The sequence below is a fragment of the Silurus aristotelis genome (assembly GCF_946808225.1).
Source record: "Silurus aristotelis genome assembly, chromosome: 6".
Lineage (NCBI taxonomy): Eukaryota > Metazoa > Chordata > Actinopteri > Siluriformes > Siluridae > Silurus > Silurus aristotelis.
In genome coordinates, this window is record NC_139579.1 from 28827331 (window position 1) to 28851236 (window position 23906).

Genomic DNA, 23906 nt, shown 5'->3' on the forward strand with positions numbered 1-23906 from the left:
ATTAGCTGCTCTCATTTCCTTCTTACTAATCCTATCCACCTCCTGCTTCCACCATCTCCACATCATTCCAACCTTCAATATACTCCATCACCTTCTCAACACACTCTCATTTGTCTCATCAATTAACACATTTCCATCTGCATCCTTTATTGCCTTAATTTGCAGCACATCCTTCCCAGCTCGGTCCCTCTGTCTCGGTAATCGGGTTTAAATCCTTTTCTCCTTCCTTAATGTCCAACTTTTCATACAACTCCTACGAATATGCCTTTTCCTTGGCTTTTGTCACATTCATTTTTACCTGCTGCTGCATCTCCTCGTACTCCTGCCTGTTTTTCTCATCACTCTGTTGATCCCAATTCTGTTTTTCCAACCGCTTTCTCCTTATGCTCTCCTGCACTTCCTCATTCCACCACCACATCTCTTTGTCTTCCTTTCTCTTTCCAGAAGTCACAGCAAGTACCTTTTTAGCTGTCTTTCTCATCACTTCTGCAGTAGTTGCCCAATCATCCAGCACCTCTTCAGTACCACCGAGCCCCAGTCTGACCTCTTCCCTGAACCTCACACTACAGTCTTCCTCCTTCAGTTTCCACCATCTTATTCTTTTTTTAGTCCTCACTCTCCTCCTCTTCTTCTTCACCTCCAAAACCATCCTACAGACCACTATCCGATGCTGTCTAGCTACACTGTCCCCTGCCAAAACCTTTCGGTCTCCAATCTCCTTCAGGTTGCATCTCCTACATAGAACATTGTCCACCTGTGTGCACCTTCCTCCACTCTTATACGTCACCCTATGATCCTCCTTCTTCTTAAAATAAGTATTTACCACTGCTATTTCCATCCTTTTTACTACATCTACCACCATCTGCCCTTCCACATTCCTCTACTTAAAACCATACCTCCTCATCACCTTTGTTCCCTTCACCTACATGCCCATTTAAGTCTGCCCCAATCACCAATCTTTCCTAGATACACCATCTACCACTTCATCTAATTCACTCCAGAATGTTTCCTTCTCCTCCATCTCACAGCCCACTTGTGGAGCATAATCACTTATGACATTTATCATCACCCCTTCAAATTCCAGCTTCACGTTCATCACCCTATCAGAAACTCTCTTCACCTCCACTACACTCTTACTGTACTCTTTCTTCAGAATCACCCCTACACCATTTCTCTTTCCATCCACACCATGATAGAACAGTTTAAATCCACCTCCAATGTTCCTGGCCTTAATCCCTTTCCACCTGGTCTTCTGAACACACAACATATCTACCTTTCTCCTTTCCATCATATCAGCTACCTCTCTCCCTTTACCCGTCATAGTACCCACATTTAAAGTACCCACCCAAACCTCCACTCTCCCACACTGCTCCTTTCCTTGACGCCTCTGTAGAAGTCTTCCCCCTCTCCTTCTGCCCCTTTGGCCAACAGTAGCCCAATTTTTATAATACAATACAATATAATACAATACAATACAATACAATATAATTAATATTTGTATTGTATTTTTTAATGTAAACAAATATATATTTTATTATTAATATTTAGTATTTTTTTATTATTCAGTATTTTGTGATTTGTGATTCCAGAAATACTGACTTTATTGAAAAAATTTAGAGTCGGTTTAATCAGTAATAGAGATTCTTACATTTTTTAAAGGTATTTTTTAAATCGCACCCGCTTTCCAAATTATTTATTTTTTTTTTTTAATAATGACAGCATGTTATATTACCAAGATAGCACAAACACTTCTATACTGAAGATATAATGTCTAAAAATGATCATGTTTTATCGAAACGGCATTTCATTCAAAAAAAATATATATATGATGTATTAGCACCACGCTCCCTCTGATCCTCAAACACTGCTCTACTGATCCCTCCATCTCAGAAGAAAGCATTTTCTTTAAGGTTTTTCTATGTTCTAGGACTGTGGTGGTGGAACGAAATTCCACTTGTTGTCTAAGCAGCTGAGTCTTCACGAGTATACATACAACACCTACCTCTAAGCACCTTTCCTATTTTTAAAATGTACATTTTTAACTACATGCTCTCCTAACAAACCTTTTCATTGATTGTGATATTATTAGTCTGTGACCTAATGAACAAGTATCAGAAGGGATTTATTGATAGAGATAAAAAAAAAAAGAAAACTTCACTTTGTATAAGAGCATCTGTGAAATGCTATAAATGTAAATGCAACGATGTAATCGCTGCAACAAGTTGCAAGGTTTTTGCATAAATTTAAACTTTTCTCCACTTTCGGACATCGCTGGATACACCCACATCCAGCTGCCAGGGATAGCTGTTGAACGTGATACTACAAGTGGCTAGCTCTGAGCTCTGGATAACTGAGATAAGTGTACGTTGCTCTGGATAAGGATGTCTGCTAAATGCCATAAACGTACAATGATAGACTGTTACATTTAAACACAATCACTGCTCAGGTATTTCAAATATGAAATATATCATGCAAGATAGAAAACAGAATTTAAGCTCATTCTTAAATACAAAACTCTTAGCAGGGAGAAAGTAAGTTATTTACCAAAGATCATGATTTGGATGATCTTTCTTTACAAATGTTTTCTAGTTTCGCTAGTTTCTTTTTTATGCCCCTGCCATTGTTGGGTTTGTTTTCAAGCTTAATAATAATAATAATAATAATAATAATAATAATAATAATAATAAATGCGTTAAGACGCGGAGACTAAACAAACTTGCGGTCCGCCACTTAATATGTTCCTGGGGAAACTCAGATTGTACCTATGTTAAACGCACGTAAAAAGGATTGCATTCAGTACACATGTGTACCGAACTAAAAACCTTGTACTGAAACATTTCGGTATGAAAAGTGCACCGTTACACCCCTAAGACATATAGATAGTGTCACAGTTCCAACAAGGTGGCTCTAGGAGCCTGTGGCAGGGACTAAGGACAATAACGGACTATAGAACACCATCTTCCAGAATGGTGAATGCGGACGCTTCTCTGGCAGACGAGCTAAACACCTTTTACGCTCGTTTCGAGGCTGCAGCTAACTACGCTAGCGGCGCTAGCAGCACAACCAGCGTGCATGCCGAGAAAGCCGGAGAGGTAAACACATTCACCATCTCGGAGCATGACGTGAGGAGGGCATGCAAAAGAGTAAATACCAGGAAGGCAGCAGGACCAGATGGCATCACAGGTCGGGTTCTGAAAGCCTGCGCTGACCAGCTAGCACCGGTGTTCACTGAGATATTCAACCTCTCCCTGGAACAGTCTGTTGTCCCCTCATGTTTCAAACAGTCCACCATTGTTCCTGTAAAACACACTTCATCCACCCTCACCCTCAGCACTGGAGCTCCCCAGGGTTGTGTTCTAAGCCCCCTGCTGTACTCACTGTACACATATGACTGTGTGGCCACTTCCAACTCCACCACCATCATCAAGTTTGCTTACGACACTGTTGTGGTGGGCCGGATCTCCAACAACGACGAGACGGCCTACCTACAGGAGGTAGCACACATGGACACTTTATGGACAATCAAAAACCATGCTTAACTTATCTTTATATCCTTATATATTATTTTTTATATAGTTTTTATGCTTTATTTATCTGCCTTCTTTTTCTTTGTTTATATATATATATATATATTTATTTATTTATTTTTTTTTTTTATCCTTTTTCACCCCATTTTATTCCCTAATGCCGGACTGTCGTAAAAAGCATTTCACTGCATGTCGTACCCTGTATGTATGTGTATGTGACAAATAAAATTTGATTTGATTTGATTTGAGATAGATGTCTATCTATCTATCTATCTATCTATCTATCTATCTATCTATCTATCTATCTATCTATCTATCTATCTATCTATATATTATAATGTATATAGATTTTGCCTGTGGTCATATCTGAATTAGCCTTTCATGAGCTGCATGTTTAACTGTTACATAAAGTGTAACATAAACATAAAGTAAACAATTGCAAACTGTTTTCAGAATGTTCAGAAAGCCATTCTTCTTGGCATGATTAATAATTTTCTGGGCTCGCCCCAATAAAAGATGGAGATAGAAGCGATTTGCAGCATAACCGTCATCGATTGGGCCTGACCTTGCTAAATCCGGCTAAAACAAGCTAGCAAAATGAGAGAATGTGCTCTGAAGACAGATGGAGAAACTGTTTGAAACAATACTGTTTCCAAAGAATTTATGCTTTCGTATTGCCTTCAGAGCTTCTTTTTTGGGTCCTGTTTTGGTTCTTTCATTTAGCATGTTTGTATGAAGTGTCCATTTGTCACTGTACTGCACATGCTAATTTCCTGTGTTCCTGCATCAATGCCTTGCTTGATAAGTGAAGTACCCTCACTATGAGTCTTAGCTGTGGAACAATGTGTTATTCCTGACAGGAAAATGATAAAAAAAATATTCGACTTGGGTCCTCACCGCCACATGAGCCGACAGACACACACCTGAGAGACCCACACACTGATTTCATAAGCGCTCACACAATCTTCTAGCTTTGACTGATTCTCTTTTGCTCTGTTTTTTTTTTTTTACTGTGAAAGAACAGGATATGAAGACCGGTCGTATCGCATGCTAATAGTCCTCTCCGAAGTGATAGCATCAGTGGGGGCAGAATGTCAGCGTCTACCACATCGATAAAGACCCATATTACTCTTAAATTCAACTGCTTTAAGGGAACAGCTTTTTCTTTATTCCTTTGTGAGGAAAGTGCAATAGTTTGTTTTTTAATGTATTTCTTATAGATTTTAAGCTTTCATTTAATGACATTTGGTAGAAACCCTTATTTGGAGTGACTTACATTGACCTCATTGATACAACCGAGCAGCTTTCTGGTTATGGGCCTTGTTCAGGGGCCCAGGAATAGCAGCTTGGTGTGGCTGGGATTTTAACTTATGACCTTCAGATCAAACTCCTTCAACACTAAGCATCCATTATTCTATGAGTCTATTAATATTTCATTGCATTTTTTTAAAGAAATGCTTAATGGAAACCAATAGATAGTACTAGATGAATTGGATGGGTGACCACAGAATGTCCATTTAGTATAGTTCCATCATTGCTGAGGTTATCAGCCTTTCACTGATGGACACTTGAATGGAAAAGTGTTTATGGCTTAATCCATTGAAGCAAACTGTTTGTATGTATTGCAGTTGTGTGGCACTGATGAAGGGTAATGTGTTGTTTATGCTGTACATAAAAATGCCTAAATCTACTAAAAGCATTGCTTTTTGAGTCAAGACTTATAGGGGTCCCCAGTTGTTGTGTAATTTCGATATTTCTTACTAAAATAATCTCGTAAGTCTACTTTTTAACTTGTCATAGGGAGGTCCCTAACGCCTTATGAGGGGGTCCTGGATTCCCCCCCGCCCTCAATCGAGCACTGCCTAAAAGTAATAAAATGACAAAGTGTGTTTAACCCTTTAGTTCTGCTCAGCTGTGGTTATTTGTTACACCTTCAGTAAAAAATTAATACTATATAGTACTCTACAGTTATGATTTAATTATTACACTCAGTTTAAATACGATATATGTTTGCGATGCAATACTGCCCTCTTGTGGTATTATAGCATCATTGCATCTTCTTTACTGTGACGGTTGTGTCGCAGACTGGAAAATAAATCAAATTGACATTAATGAGAATAAATTCCACTCAGACAAGCGAATAACTGGCATTATGCATGACAATGCGCATTTTAGATGAAAACTGTATCCCAACTGATAATTTCCTTATGAGTAATTTGTAATGTGATCCTCGATCTGTTTGTGTATGTGTGTAGCCACTACTGATGGTTCAGGTATGTTTGAACTATTTGCCTTTAGGGGGCGCGCTAACATACTCGACCATGTTTTTTTTTTAACGGTACTTTGAAGTCCCGCCTTCAGAATACAATAAAGTGAACGAATACAAACATAATTGTAAGTAATCATTTGAAATAGAATTACATAAAACATGTATGTAGTTTTATTGATATATTTTCTACAAGAGTTCTCGATCATTCGATCATTTTGAAAGGTGGCAATATTACCCCTATCCAGCCAAATGGTACAACCCGGAAGTGTGGCAGGGCAGGGCACGACAGGCGAGGGGCGGGAACAAAACGAACCAATCATGATTGAGAAGGTGGGAACACGAACCAATAGTGATTGAGGAGGCGGGGCTTTTGCTTCCCTGGCGCTCTCTGGCTGTGCATTGTGGAGTCAGTGCTCGGGGTGCAGTCATGGCGGACAGCGCCAGCGAAAGCGACACAGATGGAGCGGGGAGCAGCAGCTCGGCCACGCAGCTTTCCTTTTCAGCATCCACCACCAACACGACCGCAGCCGCCGCACCGGGCACAGCCCGGGACGGCAAGCAGGGCGTTTTTATCTCGGCATTCCGCCTGGAGGAGCTGACGAACCGACTGGCGTCCCTGCAGCAGGAGAACAAAGTGCTGAAGATCGAGCTGGAGACTCTGAGGCTTAAGTGCAAGTGTCTGCAGGAGGAGAACCGCGACCTCCGCAGGGCCAGTGTTACTATTGTGAGGCTCCTCAACAACCGAGTTTATACATATTTATTTATAATATATATTTTTTCTCTCGCACCTACAGCGCCATTTTGTTTGTATATATTAATCCCCATCACAGCTCGTACACCTAATACCAAAAATAAGTTTTATACTCTCTTACAAATGTCAGCCAGTTTATTACACGTTTAATTAAAAATTAGGATTAACTATTAACATTCTTTAACACGTATTTCGCTCTAAACCATCATTCTGTTGTTAGCCTGTATATTAGCCTGCAACTCACATGTCATGAATTTCTCGCTTAAGAATATTTTTGAGTTATTTATTTTAATGAATATAATTAGTTTGGAATGTATTATGCGCTTAAAATGTGTTGTTATAAGTACGATTTGTACCTATATTGACATTACATGTACATTGTGATTAGTTTTCTTGCTAGCGGGTTATGTTAGCTGTGGTGATACAACGCGGGTTGCCAGGTTTTGTAGATTTTTTTTACTGCGGGTTTGGAAACGACAAAGACTTGTGGTACGCAATACGGTTGCTACGTCCAGAACCTCCCAATCTTGCAACCGGTGTTGATTGTTATGGCCACATTGAATAAGAATGTATTCGAGAATAAATGGGAATGTCATGGTGAAATGATGATGTAATGTCTTTTGGAAGTATTTACACTCTTGAAGGAGTGTGGGGATTATGGTTTGAGTAGCTTGGCTGTGTAGATTTAGTGCAGTTGGTTTAGGTATTGTATGTGTAGTAAGCCCTGTGTAGATGGGATTAGTTTAAGACTGGGAGGTGGAGATTGTAGTCAAACTCCATCAGGTTTGACAGATTGTGTGTGCATGTGTCTGGAGAGCTTGTGCCGTGTTCGAACAGGATTAGAGCTCCTGATATGTTTACATTTATGGCATTTTGGCATCCAGAGCAACTTAGTTATCTCAGTTATGCAGCTGTGGGGTTAAGAATCTTGCTCAAGGGCAAGACTGATTTGGTGCAGGGATTTGAACCTATGACAACTGATCATGAAGGTCCAACTTCAAAGTAGATCAAATTACATAGATCAAAGTAGATACATTTCTGTGCTTTGTTTAGCAGATGGTTTTATGCATGGTGACAGAAAAGCATAAAAAAAAACACCTTGCTTGTTCACTGCATGCAGGTGAAGTCAGAATTGTTTGCAATTTCAATATAATTGCAATAAATCTTTCTCAATTGCAACATCTTATCCACTTTCCTTATATGTCAAGCCTGGTGGTTATTAAGGCCTGGTACGATGCGATAATCAGAAAGTTTGAAGACTAGCTCTGTTTACAAGAAAGCACTTTATTTATCTACATTTACACACCTTCAGAATAGTCCCCTTGCACTGCACTACAGCGTTCCTGCAACTTCTGGAATGTGTCCTGAAAGTTTTCTTTTTAAACGTGTCAAGCACCTTCATCGATTTGCCCTGGATCTCCGCACTGGTGTCAAAGCGGCGACCTTCGAGCTGGATCTTCAACTTCGGCAAGAGTGCGAAGTCCATAGGAGCCAAATATGTCGAGTGGGTGTGAGATCATGTTATTTAGGGTGAGAAACTTGGGGACGGGTTGCGCACTTGGTCAGAATAGGCCCAGTTGCAAAACTTCCGATGTACACAGGATTATGTCTTTTGGCACATTGATTTATGAAGGTGGGTGCTCCCTGTGACTGTGTGTGCAGCCTTTTGTTGTCGTCTGTTGGTTTTTTACAAGAGTAGTCTTGAAATCTTTTGGCAATTAATTTCCCCATTTACAACTAGTACAAAGCACCTCTCGTGTCGGTGTCATTTTTTCCTCACTATCTAATTATGATGTCACATGCAAGCACTGGACCCGGCTACTAACGGATGAACGTTTCTGTCACCATGCATGTAAGCTTTTAAACAGAGCCTAAAAGAGCAGTAATCTATAATATCTAATTTAAATGATATGACTTGAAGTTGGTCAAGTCCAGGTTTATACACATATTTCAAACTTAAGAGCACGAACAGAATGCAACAGTTTTAGTAAAAAAAAAATCAATAAAAAATGCATTTCTTGTGAAATTTGTCTGTATGTATGTAGCTTTATACAGGATGTCAGATTTAATCAGTGTTAAGATAATTATAGCTGCTGTAGTGTAAGCGAGAACAGAAACTTGCCTGCTGCAGTATTACTGGCAAAACGTCAAACTCTAAATGGATGAATAAAATTCATTGAGTTGGCTGAGTGGATTGAAATTTCATGTAAGAAATGGTTTTATTGTTCCGTGCTGTAATCTCTAATCCCGGTCCTGTGTGATTAATCATTTACTTGCAGTCAGAGAGACAAAAGGTACGTTAACATTAAGCATAAGTCATTTCCTGTCTACTCACACTAACTGGAAATTTTCTGTTCACAACACAAGTCTTATTTGTATTGTGTTTGAGTTCCTCTGTGGACCAGCAGTGAACCGGATTTAATGTTAAATGTTACCCGATGGCGATGGTTTATTGTGGTTTGATTTTACATGTTATTAAGACCTCCAGAGTGCAGAGTATATTGTTTATTGGTGGTTTTGTGACACTTGATCATAAACAGAGCCGATCCTTAAACGTGAATTTTCAAAGCTTTTATATGAAGTGTTGGTTTGTTATGCATATGTTCTGAAGCATCATATGTACAATAGCATTGAGACACCTGAATTTTCCAGCCTGGATGGATGGATAGATGGATGGATGGATAGATAGATAGATTCTGAACTGTACTTTTGTAAGTAATTGATTAATGAAGTCACTCAAGTTTTTTTGTGCAGTCTTGCGCTCTGGTTTTAAGCAGAGCTCCCCAGTGTGACCACACCTCTGAAGAGTCTCACTGAAGTGTCTGAGAAGGGGGAGAGAGAGAGAGAGAGAGAGAGAGAGAGAGAGAGAGAGAGAGAGATTCAGTCCTTATGGTGCATAAAAATAAAATATAATCATGGTTATTACAAAGATGGTGGCATACAGTTGTATAGGAGGTCTTTGGATTCTGTAGCATTGAATTTACTTGAACTATGACAATGCCCCTGTAAACAAAGCCAACTTCATGAAGATATGGTTTCATAGGTTGGAATGAGTTTAATATCTTCTGCTGTAGAGTTTTGACCATAACCCTATTGATCACTTTTGGAGAGCTGACCTCACCCCAGGTCTCCTTACCTCTTTACTTTACTTTCACCCATGTGTCTGAATGAGCACCAGTCTCCACAAACACACTCAGAAATCTAGTGGACCATCTTTCCAGAAGTGTGGAGGATATTATAATGGGGACTAAGTGTGTATGTGGAAAGCATGTATGAATCATCAGGTCAGGTATCCACAAACGTTTGTCCATATAGTGTTTGGAAATTGTGCTCTAGAAATATTCCAATATGATAAAGATTATTGACTTTTGGTTGGATTGTAGATGATGCTGTGACGCAAATAAAAAAAAAAATACAGAAAGTCTACACAAATTTACAAACATGTATCAAAAATTAGACCGTGTTTTTCCCTTCCTTTCCCAAACCAGGTCATATAGATTTTTCTTGTATTTATAGCAAAACCTTGCAGCATGAGTCAGTGAATCCGAGCTCATTTTTTTTATTGTTGTGGTGTTTGTGTGCAGCAAGCCAGGGCGGAGCAAGAGGAGGAGTTCATCTCCAACACCTTGTTCAAGAAGATCCAGGCTCTACAAAAAGAGAAGGAGACGCTCGCCGTGAACTACGAGAAGGAGGAGGAGTTCCTTACTAACGATTTGTCCCGCAAACTCATGCAGGTAATTTAACATTTTTTAAAACTGATTAAGCGTCCAGTATTCCCATAATGTATGACCAGAATCCCTAAAGCTCCCACAGACTTGCATTAATGTTGTAATGTTCCAAATTTTTCCACCTTTGGAGCAACTAAACGGATTAAATGAAATATTTTCCTCAAAAATCTACAAACAATGCCCCATAATAACAACGTGAAAGTGTGTTGCTAATTTATTACAAATAGAAAACACAAACACAGAAGATCTTTTCACACTAATTACGGCCTCAAGTCTTGAGTTTGATGCTACAAGCTTGCCGCACCTTTTTTTGGGTCAGTTTTTCCCATTCTTTTTGGAGAACCTCTTAAGATCCATCAGGTTGGATGGGGAGCACAGAGTCGTCCCATAGCCACTTCTTTGTTATCTTGGCTGTGTGCTTGGGGTCGTTGACCTGTTGGAAGACTAACCGACGCCCCAGTCTGAGGTCCAGAGTGCTCTGAAGCAGGTTTTCATCAAGGATGTCTCTGTATATCCTTCCCTCGATTCTGACCAGTCTTCCAGTTCCTGCCACTGAAAAACATCTCCACAGAATGATGCTGCCACCACCATGCTTCACTGTGGCCTGGTGATGAGCGGTGTCTGGTTTTCTCCAGACATGACGCTTTGCATTTAAGCCAGAGTTCGTTCTTTGTTTCTCATGGTCTTGGAGTCCTCCAGGTACCTTTTAATCATGTCAAAACAACTGAATTTACCACAGGTGGACTCCAATCAAGTTGTAGAAACATCTCAAGGATTATCAGTAGAAACAGGATGCACCAGAGCTCAATTTTAAGTGTCATGGCAATGGCTGTGAGTACTTATTGGTTTTTATTTTCTCTGGTTTTAGATAAGATGGGGGTTTATTTTTTGGGGGGGGTTTTTTTCCTCCTTTTTTTTTTTTTAAATACATGATTATATACTGACTAGGCGTAACTTTATGGCCACCAATCAAGTATTACATAAAAAAACATATACAACAATGTTCACTTGCTGCCTAATAAATCCCACCCACTAACAGGTGCCATGATAAAGAGATAATCAATGTTATTCATTTCATCGGTCATAATGTTATAATAATGTTTTGCCTGATTTTTCATATTCAATCTCCGTCGATCTCGTCATTTGCTCGCGCTTAGCAAAGCCACTTCAAACGCTTTTTCCGAAAGCCGATCTCGTTCTGTTCTGCACTCTCTCGAGTTGATCTGATCCTCAGCTCTTGTGCAGCACTACACTTTTCCTGCTTCTCCCTCAGTGACTCGGGATGAGTCACTAAATTTTCGTGCCTGGTGTTTTGGGCTCAGTTCTATCGAAAATGTACATTTCTGTACAAACGGGGGCAAGTGCTGTGAGTTCGGAGTGAGTGAGTCAGACTCCATTCGAGCCGAGCGGATGACACGTGTTGTGGGGGAGGTGTGGGTGTTTTGGGGAAGGGTGGGTAATTGGAGAGTCCACTTGGCCTGTGGGTGTGTATGACTGAGGATTAGTTACCGAAGCTCTGCATGATGGATGAGTAACCGAAGGCCTGATGCACCACACATTTCCATTATTGTCCATGTCTTAATTCCCTTCCGTTTTATTTAATGTCACCGGAGCTCCACGTTGTGTCGACTCCTCTGGAAGCTTGCAGCTACTTTAAACATTACTCTGTCTCTGTAAACATGCGCCTGCTTTGTGAACGATTGCACGAGTCAAGCATGTGTTCTTTATCAGCCATTATCAAATTTTCCCAGTTCTTTCAGTAGTAATCAATAGATTTTCCAGCCAAGCAGCACATTCCAGACGGTCCAAAGTTTGCCAAAACAGCGCGGCTTTGTCAAGGATCGTCTCTACCGAAGAGAATGCTGGGTATTTAAGTGGGATTGGTGAGTCATTATGGCTGCCATATGTGGCTTGGGGTGTAGTGACACACTGTCTGGACCACAACTAGACCTTCTGTCCAAACAACACATGACCTGTTGGCGTTATTTATTCAAGTGTTTTAAAAGGATTTGTCCTCACTGGAAGACTTAAATATTTTAGTTTGGAAATAAATAAATACGCCACTTGTGTGTTTCGAGTTCAAACGTGTGTCAGTCTATTTAAATGTTGATTGATGGTTTCCTACACAACCTGACGGTAGTAGTGTTCTCAAGTCAGCAATGATGCAGCGGCGCTTTAGTCTGTTTGGTTCTCTCTCTTTTTCACTTGTACATTCGGCTCAAATGGTGGATTTCATGCAGTCATCTCCAGCGCTCTCATCATGTTGTAGATCACTACTTGCAAGTCTGCCAAAACTCAACAGAAGCTTGTCTCTGCAATGCGTCTTAAAGCTTTGAAACCAGTGTTTGTGTTTCTGTTACTTCTACAGTGGATTAAAAAAATTTTTTTTATACAGTACATCCTTTTCATCATGTTCATGTTTCTGTCAGGACCATACAAATTTGTGTATCTTGTATTAGAGCAGTTAAAATTAGGTGCTTTGAGTACAATTCTCTCATACTGACCACTGGATGTTCAACATGGCACCTCATGGCAAAGACCTCTGAGGATTTCAGTTAAAATTGTTGCTCTCCACAAAGAAATAAGGCATCTCACAAGGAGGGAGATCCTACATCCTGGCGAAAATTTTAATAAAGTGAATTATATATATTTTTTAAAAAGTTTAACGCTATCATCTACGTGATATCGAAAAATTGTAAATTGAACTATCGTAACTCAGGGACTACCTGCATCTATTTTAAATCTGCTCTAATTGATTGGGTGGTCTCTATAAAGGCTGATCCAGAAGGGTCGATCACATGCCGCAAAACTTTAAAAAAAAATTTTTACTGCTAAAAATAGTTTAACCGGTCTAACAATTCTGCACGGTTTGTAAAAGACAATACATTAGTAATCTTCAACGCAAGCAGCAATAACATCATCAACCATAATGGACATTTGAAGGTCAGTCACATAAAAGAATATGAGCAGTTTTCTCTTTAGCGCTAAGAGAGAGGGGACGGCTTAACAAAATAGTGGAATCATCGGCCGCTGTCTATCGTGGACGGCGAAGGGTTCCGGCGACTCGTCCTAGTTGGGTTCGCGGTACGCCAGTGGTTGGGGTGTGGCCCTCTAGTGGGGAATAAAGACATGACAGGTGGGCTGCTATGAACAGCAGGATTTGTATATATGAATTTTTTGTGTGCTATGATTTTCTCTATTAAAAAGAAAGTTCATACACTCAAAGCAACCACAAACAATAAGGTCATTAATGCAATTAAATTAAAACATCACTTAAGGTGACCAGCACCCAATTGGTCAGGACAGGGAGGCGCCTCTGTTTACCTCTTAATCATGTTTCTGTCGGTACAGAAAGCCTCCATTTTTACTAGCATTCCTAGTTTCAAGACTAGGATTTGTCTGTGGCTTTAGGTGACATATATTGAAGGGTGTGTTTGATTTGACTTTGAATAAAATAGCTGGCCAAAAAAACACTTTGCCTGTGTCCTGGATACAGTGCCACAAACCAAAGCTGGACAGAAAGGAAATGTCAGTTTTTGGGAGTTATTTTATTTTATTATTATTTTTTTGAGCATCGAAATCGAAGTAGGAAGTGTAATGACGGATTTTCTCCCTGTGTCTCTGCAGCTCCAGCACGAGAAGGCCGAGTTAGAGCAGCACCTGGAGCAGGAGCAGGAGTTTCAAGTGAACAAGCTGATGAAGAAGATCAAGAAGCTGGAGAATGACACCATCACCAAGCAGCTCACCTTAGAGCAGGTACCACTGGGGCAACTATCTACAGGGTATTACTGTAACCACAAGGAAGGAATAAATCACTTCAGGGGTGTTCTGTAGGAAAATAACCAATAAGCAATGTTACTGCCCTAAAATGTTCCTTTAATAGCGCAATGGTGTGTTCTTCTAATACATTTATCTGTTTACTTTTTGTCCATTTATAGCTACATTTAATGTAATATAAAACAAGATTTGTTTATACTCTTGAAGATTCGTTTTTTTTCCTCACAGACTAATTTTTTTCCTACAGAAAATGATTTCACATTTTTAAGAAACTGCAAAGCAAAAAATGTAAACTTTATTTTGAAGACTGTTGTGTGTGTGATACTAGAGACTCCTTCCACATACTGTATGTTAAAAGTCTGCTTAGAGAAGAAGCCGATATTTAGAACGTTACTGTTAAAAAAAAATTGAAATTTCTCATCAGTTAAAAAACTTAACATTTATTAACATTTATGGCATTTGACAGATGCCCTTATCCAGAGCGACTCTCATTCCTATAACTGAGCAACTATGGGTTTAAGGGCCTTGTTTAGGGGCCCAGTGGTGGCAGCTTAGTGTGGCTGGGATTTGAACTCATAACCTTCAGATCCAAATCCAATTTCTACTAAGCTACTAGCTCGCATTTACTTTGTGGGTCGTGTTTGTGTGTGTTCGTAGCTGCGGCGTGAGAAGATCGACCTGGAGAACACGCTGGAGCAGGAGCAGGAGGCGCTGGTCAACCGGCTTTGGAAGCGCATGGACAAGCTGGAAGCTGAGAAAAGGTGTGAATCTTATCCAGTAGTTGTTTATGAAGTGATAAGGTGGAAAACGAGATCCTACACCTGTATTTTTAACTCTATTTGTATCTGTAAGGACACACCCTCAAGCTATGATTGGTCACTCATGTGTTTAAGGGGTGAAGTGAGCGAGCAGGGGTTCCAGGTGTAGTAAGTGTGAGGTATTCGTTTGTGCTTTGTGTGTGTGATTTTATTTTTTTTTTTACCTCCATGCTGTGTGTGTCAGGATTCTGCAGGAGAAGCTGGACCAGCCGGTGTCTGCCCCGCCATCCCCACGGGACATTTCCATGGAGATCGACTCGCCCGAGAACATGATGCGGCACATCCGCTTCCTAAAGAGTGAGGTGGAGAGGCTGAAGCGCAGCCTGCGCACGACTGAGCTCCAGCGTGAGTCTCTCTCTCTCTCTCTCTCTCTCTCTCTCTTTCTCTCTCTCTCTCTCTCTCTCTCTCACACACGTAAAAAGTCTACATATCAGTGCATTGCACTTCAGATCTTTAATTCCCTTCCACCTGTCTTTCATCAATCCATTGTTTCTTTCTCCTTTCATTTTTTTTTTTACTTTTTCTTCTTTCACTACTTTTCTACCTTTTTTCCTAGATTAGTCTTTCCAACACATTTTTCTTCATTCCTCCTTTCATTCTGCTGCTTTCTTTCTTTCTTTCTTTCTTTCTTTCTTTCTTTCTTTCCATTTTATTCCACTTTCATTCTTGTACTTGATCTTCAACTTTCTCTTAGGTTTTGTCATTTCTTCCTGGAATTCTTCCCTCTTTGCATCACACTTTCCTTAAATCAATTCACAGTTTAAATTCTCTAAATGAGTAATAGTGGATTAGTGGTTTATTGCAACTCAGCCTTATGGTATTATAGTGCCGCCCCTCCGCTCTTCGCTCCCCACCCCACTGAGTGAATATGCTCTGAGCCACTAGAGGGTGCTCTCCATTTTTCCATCAAAAATCCATTGGAATTTTAAAGAATCTTTTCACAAATCTTAATCTCACCACAGAAGATTACACGTTTTTATTATTGTGAATTTATAAACTCAAACAGTTTCTCATTTTCAAACGCTTCCCTCAGACACTGAGAAACGAGCGCAGTACATCGAGGAGGAGCGCCAGATGCGGGAGGAGAACATGCGCCTGCAGAGGAAGCTGCAGCGCGAGATGGAGAGGAGAGAAGCTCTGTGCCGGCAGCTGAGTGAGAGCGAGAGCAGTTTGGAGATGGACGATGAGAGGTACAACCAGGCGAACTCTGACTGAGCTCTGATATACTGTAGCTTAATGTAACTGGACCTTTTGGATTGTGTATCTAACTTGGCAATTATCCAGGAGGCTTTTGAATTGAGCATCTGAGATTTCCTGAGTAGACACACCCCCAACTCTTATACATGATCTTATTGTTATTGAGTTCACTCGAGTTCATCTGCAAAAGAATGGCTTTTTTTTAATTATTATTATTTAGTCAAAGTTACATGTTTTCTCAGTGTTTTTCTTTGTTTTGTTATATGTCTATCTATCCATTTATCAATCTATGTGGTGGTCTCAAAAAGTTTCTTTACAAGAAAGTATTTTATTTATCTACGTTTTCACACAATCACCTTCAAAATAGTCCCCTGGCACAGCAATACAGTGCTTCCAGCGTTCCTGCCACTTCTGGAATGTGTCCTGGAAGTCTTTTTTTCGAAGCTTGTCAAGCATCATCTGCGATTTACGCTGGATCTCCACAATGGTGTCAAAAACGGCGATCTTCTAGCTTCTTCATCAAATCAGCAAGTAGGGTGGGTGTGGAAGTGAGATCATGTGGATTGTTCTCCGATGATCACCATGCACAAGTTGCTGAATGGTTTCGACATTTTAGGGGGGGTTGAGCTTGTCGAAGGTCGTCAGGAAGTGATGTTCTTTCGCTCTTGAAGAGCACGCGCATTCAAAACACTTTAAACGACTCGTTGCAACATCGTCGTATGTCAAACGGACGTCACGTCAAAGCGCTCTGGCAGATTTGCCCAGTTTCACTCCGCATTTCACATTTGTTTTAATTTGCTGTCCATGATGAAATCGCAGACGTGGTAACACCACCTCTTATCTCTGTCTCTCTCTCACACACACTCCTTTGTCGTGTGTGGTGGTTTCTTTCTCGCTCTGTGTCTCTGTCTTTGTCTCTTTCTCTTTGGAGAGAAATCTTTTGTTGTTCTGTTTCCTTTTTCACATTGTCTGTTTAATTCTTCCCTTCTCGGTCTTGTAGGTATTTCAATGAGATGTCTGCTCAAGGCTTGAGAGCTCGTACTGTGTCCAGTCCGACCCCCTACACCCCCTCCCCCTCCTCCAGCCGCCCCATCTCACCAGGTACATAACCACGGCAACACAGCATTTCGCACCCTATGACAGAACGTGCATTGTGAAATGTAGGATCAGCCATGCATTCATATTAGAATGGGGGACAATGTATAGTTAAAAAATGTTGATAGATTTTCTTTTATGCAAATTATGTTTCAATAAGTGACATCTGGTCATTCATGGTGTTGCAGGTTTGTCGTACGCCAGTCACACGGTGGGCTTCACACCTCCGGCCACACTGAGCCGACCCCCACATGCACACTACACACCCCCAGGACTGCACATCCATCCAGGACCCTCTCATGGAGTGCAGGTACATGCACGTGCACACGCACACAAAACATCAGGTTTTAGTATTTCTTAGGTGTGTTACCATCTCCCCAGATGGTCTTTTTTTTTTTCTTCCCCTTCTTCGTTTTTAGTGCCTTTAACAAGTCCTAGATTAAAGGAAAGCTGTAGGGACTAAGTGGTTGCTAAGAGATTGTTGCTTTGGTGACATGGTGTGTGGGCCTTTTTTTTTTTATTTATGATGATAAATTCCTCCTGCGCAGATGAACAGGTCAACTTCAGCCCAATACTTTGACTTGTTTATTTTTTTTGTTATTCATTCGTAACATTCTGTCGGCCTACACACACACACGTGTGCCCATGACAGCATGTAGTGATGCCCACCGGATTTGCAAAATGCTGTAATAATAAAAAATAGGTATTGCGTATAAAAGTGCAGTTATGCAAATTATATATTTCAAGTTTCAATGAACGCACATTTCTTGTGTAGATGCTCGTACACAAAATAACTCATTTATTAGGCTCAAATATATTGTGATTTTGTGTCGTATGCAGGAGCTGAATGAGAGGTGTATATACAGATTAAGGGTGTATGTATAGCACATGGTCTCCTTTACCATGGTTACATTTTTAGATCTTGCGATATGACAAAATTCTAATAATATAGTAATTTTCTTGCGGCATGCAAATGTAGCAATGTATGCCTTGCCCTCCGCACGCGAACCGGTGCTCATTCACGTGTTCACAGCCACATACATATATATATATATATATATATATATATATATATATATATATATATATATATATACTGTATTTTATACAGTACGGTCCTGCAAATTGTTTTACAAAAAAGTTACTATTTACTAAAAATTAATTTTTTACAATTTACAGTACACTACCCCATACTGATTAGAGTTCGACCGATTCATCGGTTTTGCCGATTAATAGGCACCGATAGTTAATTGCGGGAAATACTGCCTAAAATCCATACTGAGGTTTTCCATGTTGCCATAGCGGCTAAGAAGGCCCACCGTCATTATACAGTACAAGAGCACCCTCTAGAGATGCATCACTGACACAACGTGTGGTCTTTTTTTTTTATTTTATTTTTTTTTTATTCCTTTTTAGATGTAACTATTTATTTGGAGTGTTATTTTTTGTTTTCATGTTTTTTTTTAATATATATTTTTTTTTTTATATATATATATATATATATATATATATATATATATATATATATATATATATTATATTTTTATTTAATTGAGCGTGTTTTTATGAATCATAACTTTGTTACAAAAAAACCCCAAAAACAGTAAAGTACTATTTTACATGGTATTTCTTTTTTCAATGCCATATCCATTTTAAAAACTATCTGGGGATTAATTTGCCATTTTCGGCTAATCCGATCCAGCCTAGCTATCGGTAAAATCCTCTGTCGACTTGATGATCACTATTCTTACGATATTTTCAAGTTGCAATGGGGTAATAAGTTTGCAACTCCATAAGTCGGGGACTACCTGTAGTTTCCTGAGTGTACTTTGGTCTCAAAGACATTTGTGCAGAGGTAAATATGAGTAAATAATTAAGCCTAAATCTGAACATCGAAGGTGTATCTGGTCACAATAAGGTCACTTATCAGTGGTACGTTCCAGTGCATTTAAGCTTGATTACCCTTCCTTCTCTTCACAGAGGCCGTCCCCTCGGAGAAGCAGCAGTCCTGATAAGTTTAAGCGCCCGACGCCTCCTCCTTCCCCGAACACACACTCCGGGTTGCAGCAGCCTCCTCCTCCACCCCCACCAGGGCAGACAGCGACTCCGTCCGGCTCCTCGCACCATCCCGCTCAGCCTTAACGCACGGACGACAAGGTGCAAGGCTACAACCCACAGCGACTCAACAATCTGCAAAGAGAACCAGTTGGACTGGGAAGTTTTAGCGAGACAGGTTTTTTTGCGTCGGGAACGGACAGAACAATGACCACGTCTCCAATCGTGTCATTTTTGTTTTTTTGATTTGGAATGATTGAGCGAATTCTTTTAGGTTGCTTCTGGCACTGATTCTTGTTTTTTTCCGCTTGCTTAAACAAACAGTGAGTTGAATTCAAGAAATAAATTCAGCTATTCAAAGAACATGAATATTTCACCTGGAACAAAATGTTGTAATATGGTAATATGTTGATTTTAATACCAGAGCGACTAAAATAAATTGGGGAAAGTGTGATAGTGGTGTTTAGGAACGAGGACCTGGTTAGATAGCAGAGCTGATGATGCAGGTGAAGCCTAGTGCTAGGTTTTTTTTTTGTTTGTTTGTTTTTTTTTATTTTAAGTGGTGTTTTTGTGTGTGTGTGTGTGTGTGTGTGTGTGTGTGTGTGTGTGTGTGTGTGTGTGTGTGTGTGTGTGTGTGTGTGTGTGTGTGTGTACAAAGTTGTGTGCAGAAAGTAAAGACAGGGAAGACATGAGACTTTAAACAGCACTTGTTGCCTATTTGCATGTGTACATAACGAGTGCAGTGTGTGTGTGTGTGTGTGTGTGTGTGTGTGTGTGTGTGTGTGTGTGTGTGTGTGTGTGCGCGCGCACGCGCATGCGTTGGTTTGTTTGGATTAGGCTGATCTGAGGCCAGGTTTGCACCCTGAATGACATACTTTCTGCAGCTACTTTATCACTTAGCAATGCATTTTTTTTTTAAGGCTTAACTAGCATTGTTTACATCTGGATTTAAAAACTAAACACTCCAGCATTTTACACAAAATGTTCTGATCTGTAATTTACACAACAATTGTGTTTTTTGTTTTTTTCTTTTTTTAAGTAAAGAAGTGCTTTTTTCTGTACATCAGTTGGGTTTCTCTCTACAGAGGTGGAAAATATTCTAAATTATGTCTTGGTTAAACCCGAGCATTTTAAATCCTCAAAAACTGCTGCATCCTAAGTTACTCTGGGTTTTCCAGAATCCTGGCAATGCAGCAGCTGTGTGTAACTGGGAGCCAATTGGGCAAATTTTCTCATTAATCTCCTCCCTGTCAATCCCAGCAGAGGTAAACATTTGTGTCTTTTTGCCAGATTGTTTTAAGCTGCCTTTAGATTCAGCATGGACAGCAACTCAGAAAAATGCCACTTCCTTTATTCACCTGGCTTACGTAGGCAGTCGTGTGTGTGTGTGTGTGTGTGTGTGTGTGTGTGTGTGTGTGTGTGTGTGTGTGTGTGTGTGTGTGTGTGTGTGTGTGTGTGTGTGTGTGTGTGTGTGTAGGGGGTTGTCTTGCTCTGGTTGTCTACCTGGCAACTATTGGGGGGGGGGAGAAAAATAAAACGAAATCTGCTTGTTTCCAGATGCTGGCACAGAACTCACTATTATATGTAATTATAGCTCGTGATCTGAATTTAGAAGGGTACTTCCATTTTGAATCTTTTGATTGTGTCTGCTACTAGATTTATTTTTTCTGATGATGACCATCTGTAGTCCCTCCCCCCCTCCAGAGATCTGTTTTTAGTTCAGTATCTCTTTATATTTGACCTTTTAAGATAACCGGTCATAATACTGGTCTTAGATCAGTGAGCAGAAATCAGCAGAGCAGAGTGCCAACTGCCTTGACCAGAAATGTCACTGTCACAAGTAAATGTACCAACAGAAACAGGTGAGAGATGAGGTACTGTTGAACAAATGACACAATTAACACAATTAAACGCTTGTACAAAATCTCCTCTGCTCCTTCTCAGTTTGTCCAGCTCGCGCATTTCCTGTTTTGTGCATCACACTGTTATATACTGTTATATATGTTAAATAGGATTTCAGGTTTGAACCACAGTCTTCTGACAAGAAAGAGAAAGCTTTATCAGGACTAAGGAGGCTAGTAATTTAGACCTAGAGGTCTTTTATTAATGCAGTGTGTTCTATAACACAAACTCACAGCAGGAGACTATTGGAGTAAACTGAGAAGCTTCCTGATTGGTTAATTCAGGTGCTGAAATGGCCATTTTTTTCTAAAGATAGCAAGACGGGAAACAAGAAGTTGAATCAATTATATATTCATGTTAGTAAAATATACAGTGGGTACGGAAAGTATTCAGACCCCCTTAAATTTTTCACTCTTTGTTATATTGCAGCCATTTGCTAAAATCATTTAGGGTCATTCTTCTTCCTCATGAATGTACACATAGCACCCCATACTGACAGAAAAACACAGAATTGTTGACATTGTTGCAGATTTATTAAAAAAGAAAAACTAAAATATCACATGGTCCTAAGTATTCAGACCCTTTGCTCAGTATTTAGTAGAAGCCCCCTTTTGATCTAATACAGCCAGGAGTCTTTTTGGGAAAGATGCAACAAGTCTTTCTCACCTGGATTTGGGGATCCTCTGCCATTCCTCTTTGCAGATCCTCTCCAGTTCTGTCAGGTTGGATGGTAAACGTTGGTGGACAGCCATTTTTAGGTCTCTCCAGAGATGCTCAATTGGGTTTAAGTCAGGGCTCTGGCTGGGCCATTCAAGAACAGTCACGGAGTTGTTGTGAAGCCACTCCTTCGTTATTTTAGCTGTGTGCTTAGGGTCATTGTCTTGTTGGAAGGTAAACCTTCGGCCCAGTCTGAGGTCCAGAGCACTCTGGAGAAGGTTTTTGTCCAGGATATCCCTGTACTTGGCCGCATTCATCTTTCCTTCGATTGCAACCAGTCGTCCTGTCCCTGCAGCTGAAAAACACCCCCACAGCATGATGCTGCCACCACCATGCTTCACTGTTGGGACTGTATTGGACAGGTGATGAGCAGTGCCTGGTTTTCTCCACACATACCGCTTAGAATTAAGGCCAAAAAGTTCTATTTTGGTCTCATCAGACCAGAGAATCTTATTTCTCACCATCTTGGAGTCCTTCAGGTGTTTTTTAGCAAACTCCATGCGGGCTTTCATGTGTCTTACACTGAGGAGAGGCTTCCGTCGGGCCACTCTGCCATAAAGCCCCAACTGGTGGAGGGCTGCAGTGATGGTTGACTTTCTACAACTTTCTCCCATCTCCTCACTGCATCTCTGGAGCTCAGCCACAGTGATCTTTGGGTTCATCTTTACCTCTCTCAACAAGGCTCAGTTTGGCCGGACGGCCAGCTCTAGGAAGGGTTCTGGTCGTCCCAAACGTCTTCCATTTGAGGATTATGGAGGAAATCTTTTTTCAGCAGAAATCTTTTTGTAACCTTGGCCAGATCTGTGCCTTGCCACAATTCTGTCTCTGAGCTCTTCAGGCAGTTCCTTTGACCTCATGATTCTCATTTGCTCTGACATGCATTGTGATCTGGAAGGTCTTATATAGACAGGTGTGTGGCTTTCCTAATCAAGTCCAATCAGTATATTCAAACACAGCTGGACTCAAATGAAGGTGTAGAACCATCTCAAGGATGATCAGAAGAAATGGAAAGCACCTGAGTTAAATATGAGTGTCACAGCAAATGTGATATTTCAGTTTTTCTTTTTTAATAAATCTGCAACAATGTCAACAATTCTGTGTTTTTCTGTCAATATGGGGAGCTGTGTGTACATTCATGAGGAAGAAGAATGAACTTAAATGATTTTAGCAAATGGCTACAATATAACAAAGAGTGAAAAATTTAAGGGGGTCTGAATACTTTCCGTACCCACTGTAGATGCCTTCAAGAAAAGCTGGTCTGAGCATCTAAGTCAAAGTGTAAGAAATAAAACGGTATATACACAATTTGGAGAAATATTTGTGGACACCTGACCTTAAGATTATGTGCTTTTTGAACATCCTGTTCTATATTTGGTTCCTGTTTGCTATTATAAAATCCTCCATTCTTCATCACGTACACGACTTTACACGATGTAGGACATGCCGCAAAATGCTTATTACACCTGTTCTATACATATGTTCAGGATAAAAAGGATCAGAATTAAAAAGCTAATAAATGAAAATAAAATTAAGGAAAAGAAGTTATAATAAAATAGACCTTAAAATGAAACAGAATTACACATGCAGTACATGGAAGTCTTTTACTTTTGCACTGTTGATAAAAAAAACAGTTGGATTTTTTTTTTTTTTTTTTATGTTACCTGTGATCGTGCTGTAGTACAAAATGTGCAATTGTAATATGTTGTGTAAAAAGTAAGGCTGTCAAAACTGACGTTCCCGCACATTCATTTTCACATCGTTTATTTTATTAATGAATTAATAAAATTAAAAACTTGAAATATAAAAGAGTCAAAATTAAAACCTTCGACGCAACACAAAAAATTTAAATATAAAAGTCAAAATTAAAACCTTCGATGCAACACATTTATTCATGACGTCCCTTCGTTACTCATTTTTTTTGTTTGGTTTCACTAATGATAAACATACATTTGCATAAGCATCCATATTTGTACATGTTTATCAAGGTATTAAAAGCTTAGTATTAATTTAAGGTAATTTTATGACGAAGTAATGTGTGATTAGGTTGCAATTAATTATAATTTTACTCAT

At 39.9% G+C, this 23906-nt stretch overlaps 1 protein-coding gene across 6 annotated transcripts; it reads left to right on the forward strand.

The window, feature by feature from the left end:
- Positions 1 to 6171: 6171 nt before the first annotated feature.
- Positions 6172 to 21141, forward strand: ccdc6a (coiled-coil domain containing 6a). Of its 6 annotated transcripts, none has more exons than XM_083544781.1 (10): positions 6172 to 6520; positions 10132 to 10281; positions 13903 to 14031; positions 14710 to 14813; positions 15055 to 15215; positions 15904 to 16060; positions 17068 to 17168; positions 17351 to 17472; positions 19143 to 20652; positions 20695 to 21141. In XM_083544781.1, the coding sequence occupies exons 1-9, from the start codon at positions 6224 to 6226 to the stop codon at positions 19302 to 19304; spliced, it is 1383 nt and encodes a 460-aa protein (XP_083400907.1). In that variant the 5' UTR covers positions 6172 to 6223; the 3' UTR covers positions 19305 to 20652; positions 20695 to 21141. The 6 variants fall into 6 exon arrangements, with proteins under 6 accessions (XP_083400907.1, XP_083400906.1, XP_083400905.1 ...); XM_083544780.1 differs by having other exon boundaries at positions 19143 to 20644; XM_083544779.1 differs by having other exon boundaries at positions 19143 to 20634.
- Positions 21142 to 23906: the final 2765 nt, after the last annotated feature.

Bases quoted from the DNA above. Each gene is read 5' to 3' on its own strand.
- ccdc6a (XM_083544781.1), top strand. From the start codon at position 6,224: ATGGCGGACAGCGCCAGCGAAAGCGACACAGATGGAGCGGGGAGCAGC. The intron at 6,521-10,131 runs GTGAGGCTCCTC...GTTTGTGTGCAG, and splicing joins GCAGGGCCAGTGTTACTATT to CAAGCCAGGGCGGAGCAAGA. The intron at 14,814-15,054 runs GTGTGAATCTTA...TGTGTGTGTCAG, and splicing joins AAGCTGGAAGCTGAGAAAAG to GATTCTGCAGGAGAAGCTGG.